Below are 12,231 nucleotides of genomic sequence, written 5' to 3' on the forward strand. Positions count from 1 at the left end.
AACTTGCTGGCAACCCGATGACCAAGCTCCACATATGTGTCGCTGAAATCCACGCACACTCAGCGGCAAACACAGCTGTCCCATCAATATGCAAGCACCACAAAACTGCAATGATCTATTCCAGAGGCTTGGCGACATGTTAGCAAAAAATACGAGGCAAAAACAAGCATCTTCCATCCATGTTTGACATATAAGAAGCAGATATACTCCAGTGTGGTCCGCTTTCACACCGGCAAACGAACCAAAACTGGTCCGATTAACGAGCCTCTGTATCCCGGTAGAACAGTGATACCTCCAGTAACCAACACTGATGTTCCCTGTTGATACCGGTCGTCCTCTCATCTTATCACCATGAACTCATAAAACAGCAACGTAACGTAGAACTTTGTACAAACTCACCGCATCAGCCCAGATTTCGGGTAACAGCAGCAGCCAACAGCGCTCCTCCGCGCTCAAGAACCGCGGCTGGTTCCGAGGTGGTGCAAAGCATCCGGACAGAAGCGTGAATCCAGTTTAGCTGGTGTCCGCCCTCCGCGCATTTGGTTCTTCCCGGGGAAAGCGCTTTTTACTCCCCGCTCCACGTCATCTGAGCCCGGCCTGAACCGGAGCTGCATCTTCGGGACTCTGGTTTGGATCTAGTCCGACTGTATTTCTCACACTAGGCTAAAAGCAGGACATTTTTTAAAGGTGAACCAATTGAATGGGCGATTGCCTATTGCCATAAAATTATTTAGTTAATTAAAGCCTAAAATAACAAATGCTGGTTCCTACATGATCACGGGGAACACCGGGACCTCTGTGCAGGTCCTGAACAGAAGTACACAACCCCAACTTTGACTCACTCTGGAGCCACACGTTCGCACGTACTTGCTCTGATCTTCGTGTGTTACATTCTCTGTATTGGCCATTGTTTGTAAAATAATTCGAAAATGAATCGCGGCTGCATCTAGACAACAATCTGTTACTGCGTTGGAGACGTACAGCGTGTCATTTCAGGCAAAGGAGACGCGTTTCCCCCATGATGCATTTCGAATAGTTCGTTTGGACCTGCTGTCTATGGTTTGGACCCGGGTTCGCGTTCACACCAGTGAAAGTGTGTGAAAGCACCTTCAAACTACAGGTCAAGGCTCACTGATAAGCATCTTCAATCTATCCTGAGGATCTCATGTGCTTCCTCCTGCAAGCCAAATATCTCTCAGCTGTGCAAGGTGAAGTGTAGCCAGGTTTCAACCAGAAAGAAGTAGGCAAAAGAAGAAGAGTAGACGTATTAGTTTAAACTTAAGTTCTAAATACATTTTCATGTTCTGAACTGTTCTTAAAGATTAAGAAAGTGTGTTGCGCGTTGTTCATTTTCTCTCTTCAATTCCCGCTTTTTATCGAATACTCAATGCGGCCCAGCCTCACTCAGACTTTATCTAATGTGGCCCCCAGGTAATTTGAGTTTGAGACCCCTGCTTTGGAGGATCCCACACCTTGATGTTTGTGGACTCCAGAGACACCAGCAGCTTCAAATACCTGTTTTCTGCTTTGTCATGGCATTTTAGCAGCTGCTCCCTTAATCCGTTGTATTTGTCTAGCAGAAACCTTCCTCATTGTGTCTTTAGCTGGACAAATCTGTGTGTGCTCTGAATCAGCTACAAATCTCTTAATATTATGACAATCATGCTTAAGTTTTCCTGAAATATCTATTTCACACTTTTTGGTGAGTTGCCTCTAGAGCTTAATACTGTGGAACATCCTTCTTAAGTAGTTTTTCCTTTAATTGGACTTACCTCGCAAACTAATTGGCACAAGTGTCTGAGATTGATTCATGACACTTAAACACAATGTGCACAATAATTTGGAATGTGGTGTATAGTGAGTCTGTCATTTTGGCTGGAAGCATTTTCAATAAATGCATTGATCTCTAATACAAAAGATATTGGGTGGAATTTGGTCCGAAACCTACATACATTTATAAATGTTTTGTATCATAATAACTATCTAAAGGTTCTTGTCATTCTGCTGAGTGTCACAAAATCGTCACTTTGACGAAGAAGAAAGCTTGAAGATGCACTGCTCAAGTTTTCTGGGGGTCCATAACCTGCTTGTTTTTATGGATATGCCATTGCTCTGCCTGGAATGTTCCACAATATGACAACAAACAGCTTTACATGACATTTATTAAATCACAGGTAGTTTTATTGCCCAGAAATACCTAGGAAAACAGGTGTATTGACTGTGTGTGAGGTCGCCTCTCCACAGATCTGACCTGTAACTGTAACCTGGTCTGGATTGGTCTACAATAAGACAGAAAGGTTTAATACCATACTGTGAAACATTACAGAGAAAAAAAAAATAAATATATATATATATATATATATATATATATATATATATATATATATATATATATATATATTCCATGGATATATATATAATTCCATGGATATATATTTCACGGACCCTCCACCAGAAAAGTTACACAATGCACAATTACACAAAGCATTAAATTTGGTTTGTTAACCCCTCCATAAACCCTGGATGTAGCCATGGTTTAGTCCTTGTTTAGTAGTGGTCTAGTTCTGGTTTAACCATGGTCTCTTGTCTTCTCAGCCTCTTCTCTTTAGTCTTTGTTTAATCCTAGTGCAGTCCTGATTTAGTCCTGTTTTAGTCCTTGTTTAGACTTGGTTATTCCTCTTTTAGTCCTGGTTCTGGTCTAACCCTGGTTTCTTCTCCTCAGGCTCTCCTCTCTGAATCTAGAGGAGCCCCTGCCTGACAGTATCACAGAGTGGGGCATCATGGCCATCAGCACCTCAGCTCAAACAGGTCTGGATTTATTTACTGTATTTACAACAAAAGTCCTGGTCTAAACGAAATCACATTTTACCATCTTGACAGAGACGCCATTTTGGCAGAAGGTGGATTAGCAGTAATGAATGGTACCAAGTCACTTTTGGAGATTTTTTTGTCATTAAGGGAAATTGTAGGCAATGATTTAGTTTAAAATGAATCATATTAATATATTAGGGTAGATCTGACGTAGATTTTGCCTTAAGGGTCAGTCCATATGAAATCAGCCGCCCTCCCCTATGAGTCGTCTCAGATTTGGCAGAAAAAAATTCTAAAATTACCAAATTAAAAATCTCAAATTTTAACTCAATCCCTTCAGTTGTTCCTGAGTTATGGCCCGTTGAAATTTTGGAGCCATGCTCACTTTTTCTGATGCTAAAGATGCTAAATACTTATTTTCCCCCATTTTATGAATAAATTAGCATTAACAACAGGTTTGATTGACAGCTCGTGCGTTTCGTTGCTAAGCCCCCTTCCCGCTCTCCTGCTCCTTCCACTGTCGGGGGCTCACCCCATTTTGAAAGGTTAGAATGACATTTACATTTATCCAATGACAGCACAACTTTTCTGGGCTTTAGCCAGATCCACGGCTTTAACAAGTGGATCAAGACATTTAATAAAACTATCACTGGACTGCTGCCATTTTGTTTGTGGATTTAACTATGTTGGATGACAGTTCGTTAAGGAGCATCTAACAACTTTAACATGTTAGACAACTTTTTTCAGGTTGTTGTACTTTTTAATTTGTTCTGTTAAAATATAGTGAGAGAGATTCATTTACTGTTCATCATGGCTTGTTCAGCATTTAATTGTGTCAATAAACCTTCAAAGACCCTGATGTGCAGTTTTTCCAGTAAGTAAAATATATAAAATAAACTGATGGTAATTGATTTATTAGTTAAATAACCTGTATGGATGTGTAAACACCTAGTTTTGACAAATGTGAAATTCTTGCCCATCAAGACTAATTTAAGATGACTCACTCTTCAATCTTACAGCAATGCATAAAATGCACATTTGAAGTGGCAGTGCTCCACACACAACCATAGACCGCACATATACACAAAACGGTGAAAGCTACTGGAAGTATTGTCTTTTATATTTTTCTGTAATACCAGATTTATACAGATTATTTTATTCACACAGGTCGGCACATTGAATGACCTCAATCTTGATTGGCTCTTGTGGTTGCTCTGATGCTCACGGTCGGATTTCCAAATATGGACCCTGGCTCCAAATTCACTCCTGTAGCCGTTAGCATCAGGAGCCTCATTTGAGTGGCGCTGAACGTTATGGGTGACATCATACTCACTTAGTCCACTTCTTTTATACAGTCTGAGATCAATGTCGCATGACTCCAGATCAGCCTAGCCCAGCTAGGTTCTTCCGGTGGCTGTGGGCCGATTGAGCATGCGCAGTAATGCTCTTTTCTCCCGCGGGCAAAAGCGAATGCACGTGAGTGTACGCATGGAGCTCGGTCTTGTGTATCACGTGATCGCTTTGACCAATCAGAGCAAGAGGAGCTAGAGCAGAGCAGAGCCGGAGCTAATGATTATAAAGTGTTTTTTAAGACAACTGTAGGATTTTGAGCTGAGAAAAAGTTTATGATCTGAAAATAGGTTAAAAAAAATCTCCACAAAATCCAACATTTTTGAAAGTTGTAGGTCCCTGTCAGCCGAACACGAGCAGTTTGTGATTACATTGTGCTCTTTGAGAAAAATCCTCTCTCAGTCCAGGGAATTTTTTGCTGTAGTACCAGTGAGTGTCACTACTTCAACTGGAGGCAGCTACAAGCAGCAACACTCTATCCGGTTATTTTAATATATCCATGTGCTAAGCACCTGCTTCCAGGCAAACCAGCAGGAAGGGGCATTACCTTCAACAGCCTCACTCCTGATTGGCCCTTTGTTGCTTGGATTTCTAAATATGGATTTTGGCTCTAGATTAGCTGCTATATGTGCTAGCCTCGTTACCTCCATTTGACAGGAGCTGAACTCTATGGGTGACGTCACACTCCCTCAGTCTTCTTGTTTATACATAATGTCTGACACGGTCTCTTGTTTTTCGCTGCAGGCTTCTGTGTGGCAGAGCCTTATAACGTCCGAGCCTGGAAGCCCCTCTTTGTGGATCTGAAGCTGCCGTACTCTGTCGCCCGAAATGAACAAGTGCAGATCCGAGCCGTGGTCTACAACTACTCCCCCGACAACAGAGAGGTCTGCAACTAGTCCTGGTTTAATCCTGGTTCAGCACTGGTTAAGTCCTAGTTGAGTTCTGGTTCAGTCTTGGTTCATTGTTCACTGTTTATTTAGTATAATCCCCATTAGATGTATCCTAGGGCCTGCTAGTCTTCCTAGGGTCCTTCATTTAAAAACTCTTTATGGTTTTCATTTCATGATATTTCATTCAAGATATGTTTTAAACTCCTAGTACCTGAACTCTTGTATAGCATGCTTTATTGATTTCTCTTGGGCACTTGGGCTGATTGGGACTTGATGAAGCAAAAGCAAAGAATTATATTTTTACATGATGTAGTTTCTGAGAAAAATTATGTTCACATAGGATATATAAAACATTCTTTTTATGTTTTAATTATTTTGATGGAACACAATAAAGTCACAGTTGAATAATGATTTGCAAAAACTATTAAGTGCCTGAACAACTCAAAATGCGTTGGACATATTTGTCCACATATGTGGACGCCAGGTCCTAGGAGGCTACAAAAATATATAAATAGTGAATGAATTCATTAATAAATATAATTATTAAAAATATTAAATATACAGGGGGCAATTCATCCTTACACAATTACATAATTACAGTGAGGAAAATAACACCCTGCTATTTTGCAAGTTCTCCCACTTAGAAATCATGGAGGGGTCTGAAATTTTCATCGTAGGTGCATGTCCACTGTGAGAGACAGAATCTGAAAAGAAAAAAAAAAAAAATCCAGAAATCACAATGTATGATTTTTAAACTATTTATTTGTATGATACAGCTGCAAATAAGTATTTGAACACCTGTCTATCAGCTAGATTTGTGACCCTCAAAGACCTGTTAGTCCGCTTTTAAAAAGTCCACCTCCACTCCATTTATTATCCTACATCAGATGCACTTGTTTAAGGTCGTGAGCTGCATAAAGACACCTGTCCACCCCATACAATCAGTAAGACTCCAACTACTAACATGGCCAAGACCAAAGAGCTGTCCAAAGACACCAGAGACAAAACTGTACACCTCCACAAGGCTGGAAAGGGCTACGGGGAAATTGCCAAGCAGCTTGGTGAAAAAAGGTCCACTGTTGGAGCAATCATTAGAAAATGGAAGAAGCTAAACATGACTGTCAATCTCCCTCGGACTGGGGCTCCATGCAAGATCTCACCTCGTGGGGTCTCAATCCTAAGAAAGGTGAGGAGCCCAGAACTACACGGGAGGAGCTGGTCAATGACCTGAAAAGAGCTGGGATCACCGTTTCCAAGGTTACTGTTGGTAATACACTAAGACGTCATGGTTTGAAATCATGCACGGCACGGACGGTTCCCCTGCTTAAACCAGCACATGTCAAGGCCCGTCTTAAGTTTGCCAATCACCATTTGGATGATCCAGAGGATTCAAGGGAGAAAGTCATGTGGTCAGATGAGACCAAAATAGAACTTTTTGGTCATAAATTCCCTAACTGTGTTTGGAGGAAGAAGAATGATGAGTACCATCACAAGAACACCATTCCTACTGTGAAGAATGGGAGTGGTAGCATCAGGCTTTGGGGGTGTTTTTCTGCAAATGGGACAGGGCGACTGCACTGTAAGGAGAGGATGACCGGGGCCATGTATTGCAAGATTTTGGGGAACAACCTCCTTTCCTCAGTTAGAGCATTGAAGATGGGTTGAGGCTGGGTCTTCCAACATGACAATGACCGGAAGCACACAGCCAGGATAACCAAGGAGTGGCTCTGCAAGAAGCACATCAAGGTTCTGCCATGGCCTAACAAGTCTCCAGACCTAAACCCAATAGAAAATCTTTGGAGGGAGCTCAAACTCTGTGTTTCTCAGCGACAGCCCAGAAACCTGACTGATCTAGAGAAGATCTGTGTGGAGGAGTGGGCCAAAATCCCTCCTGCAGTGTGTACAAACCTGGTGAAAAACTACAGGGAACGTTTGACCGCTGTAATTGCGAACAAAGGCTACTGTACCAAATATTAACATTGATTTCCTCAGGTGTTCAAATACTTATTTGCAGCTGTATCATACAAATAAATAGTTAAAAAATCATACGTTGTGATTTCTGGATTTTTCTTTTCAGATTCTGTCTCTCACAGTGGACATGCACCTACGATGAACATTTCAGACCCTCCATGATTTCTAAGTGGGAGAACTTGCAAAATAGCAGGGTGTGCAAATACTTATTTTCCTCACTGTATATAATTATATTACGTTGTTATATAAGTCCTGGTCCAGTCCTGGTCCAGTCCTGGTCCAGTCCTGGTCCAGTCCAGTCCTGGTTCAGTCCTGGTCCTTCTGTGTGTTAGGTGCGTGTGACTCTGAAGAGGACAGAGCAGATGTGCAGTGTTGCGTTCAGGGACAGCTTCATTCAGGAGGTGTTGGTGGAGTCTGGTTCCTCTGTGGTTCTGCCCTTCACTGTGGTGCCTCTGGCTGTGGGACACCTGCCCCTCGAGGTGATAGTGGTCACCAAAGACATGATGATGACCGACGGTGTCCAGAAGAACCTACGCGTGGTGGTGAGAGACTAAATATTACTACTACTACTACTACTACTACTATTTCTACTGTTGCTACTACTACTGCTAATACTACAACTTGTACAAAACTACACCATCAACACTTATGCGCAAAGCACATAAGAACCTACGCATGGTGATGAGAGACAAAATACTATTACTACTACTACTACTGCTATTGCTACTACTACTATTATTTCTACTGTTACTTCTATTGCCAGTGTCACAACTACTACTATCGCATTCAGTGCTATACCACCCAGTGATGTGCAGTGAGGTTTACAGCTGATGAGGCAAAGTGCATCTTATATTTTCTTTACAAACACATAAGAATCACCTTTATTAATAAAAGCATTCAGTTTTAATGATTATCTTGGTTTAGAAATAAAAGGGGAAGAATGAAAAACAAAATTCAGACTTGAGGCTTGAAATCTGATTATCTGCATTAAAGACGAGTGAATAAACTAACCGAGCTAATCTCCATTATGTCACTGGTGAGTCGGTGAGTACATAGCCTTCCTGTAAATAATTTGTGGACAGAATCTACACATTAGGACTGTAGTTAATGTGTTTGCTAATGATTTCTTTAGTTGTAAAAATGCTCAGTTAAACTGTGCACTGAATTTTGACACGGTCTAGATTTATAGTCCATATTTCTGTAATAAATGTGTGGCCACATACATGCCCCGCACGGAGACAGAAGCAGAGCGTGAGAAGCTAGTCTGGTCAAATGCTGTTTAATGTCAGATTAACTCACTAAATGTGCTCCTTTGTGCACAATATTATTTATCTTGATGATAAGAAGACAAAGCACTTGAAAAAAGTTCACATATAAGGTATTTGTTAACTGTAAAGTAATGTTGTGTAGTGTTGAATGACCGCACCCTATGCAGTGTTGAACGGGCACGCCCTGTGCAGTGTGATTGTGTTCCAACCACAATAAACTGTCAAATCAAAGAAAACACAATTTAAAAAGATTGGCTAAGTAGCGTCCAATGGGGAGGCTTAACTCACACATGATTGGTTTGTATGTCCCTTGGTACATTAATACAGTGCTGTAAAGGCCGCCACACATTGCAGGATTTTATATGGCGCGTACCATTTATAATAGTTCTATGCAAACCACAGGCTATAAAGTGGTGACCTCGCATCAGCTGTTTCCTGCATAAAGTCAAACCACTCACTTTGAAACTCTTAAGTGTTTGAAAGATCAGAGCTCTGCACTTGTAGTTTAGATACAAGTCAAAACTGTGTTATTATTATTTGTGAAATGTGGTGCAGTACTTTAGATACAGGATTTTTAAAGCATAAAAAATTGGCAATAAAGTGCACAGGAAGTAGAGTCACTACACAGAGAGTCATAGTGTGTGGATGTAAACAGACACATGTGAGGAATTACTTTTTACCTTTTTCTACACCTTTTTACTTTCAAAGAACGCTTCAAACAGGATTCGTAGCACAGATTTTATATCCCTAAAATGACTGGTGAGACACCTCACCTCCCTCCCCTGACCTCATGTCGCTGATACCACCAACACAACATAAGCACAAACCACAGGAAGAACCTACAGGTGGTGCTGCGGGACTAAATACTACAACGACTACTACTACTGCTACTACGACTGTTACTACTACTGTTACTATTGCTACTATTATTGCTACTACTACTGTCCAAGATTGATGATGTGTATAATTCAGTTCAGAGTGTGCTATATTAAGCTGCCGTTATAAATGAACAGAATGCATTATTAACATGTCTTTTACTACTTTTGTTGCTTTTACATGCTACTGTTATTAATGTGCTACTACTGTACTACTGCGAGTATTACATCTAGCAGTACTTAAAAGTTGTAGTATAAGTTGTAGTTTAGTTGTGAATAGTTTTTGGTGATTTGAAACGTGTGCCTGTGGTTCTGTCAGATGGAGGGAGTGCAGAAGACCAAAGTGTGGAGTGTGGTGCTGAACCCTGCAGCTGAAGGAGGTCTGTTCATTTTGATTCTTCTTCACGTGTGGTTCACTTTAAACTCAGGAGTTCTGTCACTGTTATAACTCAACTGTTCTGTTCTTCTGTTTTTGTTGTTGTTGTGTTGTTCTGTTTTTTGTTGGTGTGTTGTTCTTTTGTTGTTTTGTTGTGTTGTTCTTTTGTTGTTGTGTTGTTTTTTGTTATGTTGTTTTTTTGTTCTGTCTTTTGTTGTTCTGTTGTTGTTTTGTTATTGTGTTGTTCTTTTGTTGTTCTGTTGTGTTGTTGCTTTGTTGTTTTGTCTTTTGTTGTTCTGTTGTTTTGTTTTTGGTGTTCTGTTGTGGTGCTGTTGTTTTGTTTTTTGTTGGTCTGTTGTTTTGTTGTGCTGTTGTTCTGTTTTGTTCTTGTTTTGTTGTGTTGTTGTTTTGTTGTTGTGTTGTTCTGTTTTTTGTTGTTCTGTTGTTGTTTTGTTGTTGTGTTGTTCTGTTGTTGTTTTGTTGTTGTGTTGTTCTGTTTTTTGTTGTTCTGTTGTAGGCACTCAGACCGTGCGAATGGGGAAGATCGAACTGGACTCTGTGGTGCCAAACTCGGTCCCAGAAACCTTCATCAACGTCCGAGGTCTGACGCAGCATTTGTAAAGCATTTTTGGACCTGACTTCATCCTGGTGTACTCCTGGTTTAGTCCTGGTTTAGTCCTTATTTAGTCCTGGCTTAGTCCTGGTTTAGTCCTGGTTTAGTCCTTATTTAGTGCTGAGTAAGTCCTAGTTTGGATTTGGTTTAGTCCTGTATTAGTCTTGGAATAGTCCTTGGTTAGTCCTGGGTTGGTCCTGGTTTAGTCCTGCTTAGTCCTGCTTTAGTCCTGGTCTAACCCTCTCCTCTCTCCAGGCAACGTGCTCGCAGACAGTCTGGATAACTCCCTGAACCCGGACTCTCTGGCAGCTCTGATCCGGATGCCTGGGGGCTGTGTGGAGCAGAACCTGGCCTCCATGTCTCTGCCCACCATCGCCTTCCTGTACCTGGAGAGGACGGGCGACTGGGGGAGAGTGGGCGCACACCGCAAAGACGAGGCGCTCGGCTTCATACGAAAAGGTAACACAATATATATAACTTTTGAATTCAAGGTCTAGGTGGGGTTGTCGAAAATCAGATACCAATTCCTGTCCGATATCATAGTGTGAAGAAGTACATTTAGGCTACTTCATTTTGTAACGTACAAGAGTAAAAAAATAAATCTTCTGTAGTGTGAGGACATGGCCTCACGCCGGGGCACCAAAATATGTAGTGAAATCTACATGGGCTCACATGGAGGTACCATTAGATGTAGGGGGGTAATTGATGTTACAGATTGGAATTTAGGAGTTCTAAGTTAAAGCAGCACTCATGTGGCCTTTGTGAGTGTTCGGCTCTGACTAGTAAGTAAAGTAAATTTGGGGGCATCACTCAACAAATGTTGAGAAATATCACCAATTCAATTTAATCAATTACCTGTGTTAATTAATTAATTAATAATTAATTAAACAATTGATCTGGTTTGTAAATTCTTGTCCATATCAGTGACCTGTATCTTGGAATGATCACTGGAAATAACATCACTGTTCACCAAAGCAAACTGTGGTTTATGAATATTTGTTGACCAAGTTAAACAGACAGCATTTAAATATCAAATATGCACATGAGTGTAGGTCACTCTGAACTGGTGTCTAGAAATATGAGATTAGGCACAACTTTTAGAGTTATCTAAACTTCTGTGTTCAGTGCCCATATAACTCGGGGAGCATGGAGCTGTCCAGTCACAATGTGGTCCTGTTGGATCCAATGAAGGTTTGAGTTTCTCAGGAGGTTGGTTCTGAAGAATCAAACGCAATGAAACGGACGAAGGCCACGTGATAGGATCAATCTTCCAGGCTCAGTCGGTGTCAGGCTGAGGGACACTCTCCTCTGTTCCAGAGGATTGGAGAACACGTTTCATTGTCTACGAGGTCTAACAGCACTGGTCACAGATTAAGGCTAATCAATCAAAAGACTATGTCTGCAAAAATGCAAATGTTTAAATTTGTAAAAATATGAAAGCTTCGCTTTCAAATCAGATCAGCTACAGGTATTTGAATAAAAACACGTCAAGCGACGGGGACAGCTTCGAACGGAGGGAGAACTTGGGCGTTGTCCTTCCTGTTCGACTCTACTACATCTTGAACATTCTGAACTGAACTGCTTCTGCGATCTTCTGTTGATGAACTGAGATCTGAGCTAAGGTCTGTCTTTCTCCTCTTCAGTCTTAAGTTAGGCGGCAAAGAGGTGTGTGGTTGTGTGAGCTATAATGTGAGGAATGTGAGTTTGTGTGGGGAGTGTTATGACACAGCTCTCATATTACACACTACGAACATTAACAGTTTTACACAAATAAAGTGTTCACATGACATTTACAAATCAGTACTAGAACACACTGGCCATAGTTCATCGAATGAATTGACCGTTTCATTCCTTTACTTTCTCTGGAGAAAGTCCATTGGCCTGAGATTTAGAGATTGTTCCATCAAAAGGGTAGGGAAGGGTATAGTGTCTCAAAGTTAACCCCTGTCAGAGGCGTTGTCTAAACTTTGTTCAAGTCTGTTCCCTAAGATTCGATATCATGGTAACAGCCATGATTTCACATCTTTCATAGGTCAGAGGTCAGTACTCTTACACTTCTAAAAGGCTATTTTTAAAG

The 12,231-nt window shown here is 41.1% G+C and overlaps 1 protein-coding gene across 1 annotated transcript in view; it reads left to right on the forward strand.

Annotated features, from left to right (window-relative positions):
- Positions 1-12,231, forward strand: part of LOC110165654 (ophiophagus venom factor-like) — a 70,974-nt gene that overhangs the window by 42,923 nt on the left and 15,820 nt on the right. The window contains exons 22-27 of the mRNA XM_055158550.1: positions 2,723-2,808; positions 4,906-5,045; positions 7,355-7,564; positions 9,485-9,545; positions 10,059-10,142; positions 10,410-10,613. Coding sequence (XP_055014525.1) covers positions 2,723-2,808; positions 4,906-5,045; positions 7,355-7,564; positions 9,485-9,545; positions 10,059-10,142; positions 10,410-10,613 — 785 coding nt within the window. The remainder of the gene's footprint in view (positions 1-2,722; positions 2,809-4,905; positions 5,046-7,354; positions 7,565-9,484; positions 9,546-10,058; positions 10,143-10,409; positions 10,614-12,231) is intronic.

The sequence above is a fragment of the Boleophthalmus pectinirostris genome, unplaced genomic scaffold, assembly GCF_026225935.1.
Source record: "Boleophthalmus pectinirostris isolate CB_2022bp ecotype Guang Dong unplaced genomic scaffold, ASM2622593v1 HiC_scaffold_22, whole genome shotgun sequence".
In the NCBI taxonomy this organism is placed as follows: domain Eukaryota; kingdom Metazoa; phylum Chordata; class Actinopteri; order Gobiiformes; family Gobiidae; genus Boleophthalmus; species Boleophthalmus pectinirostris.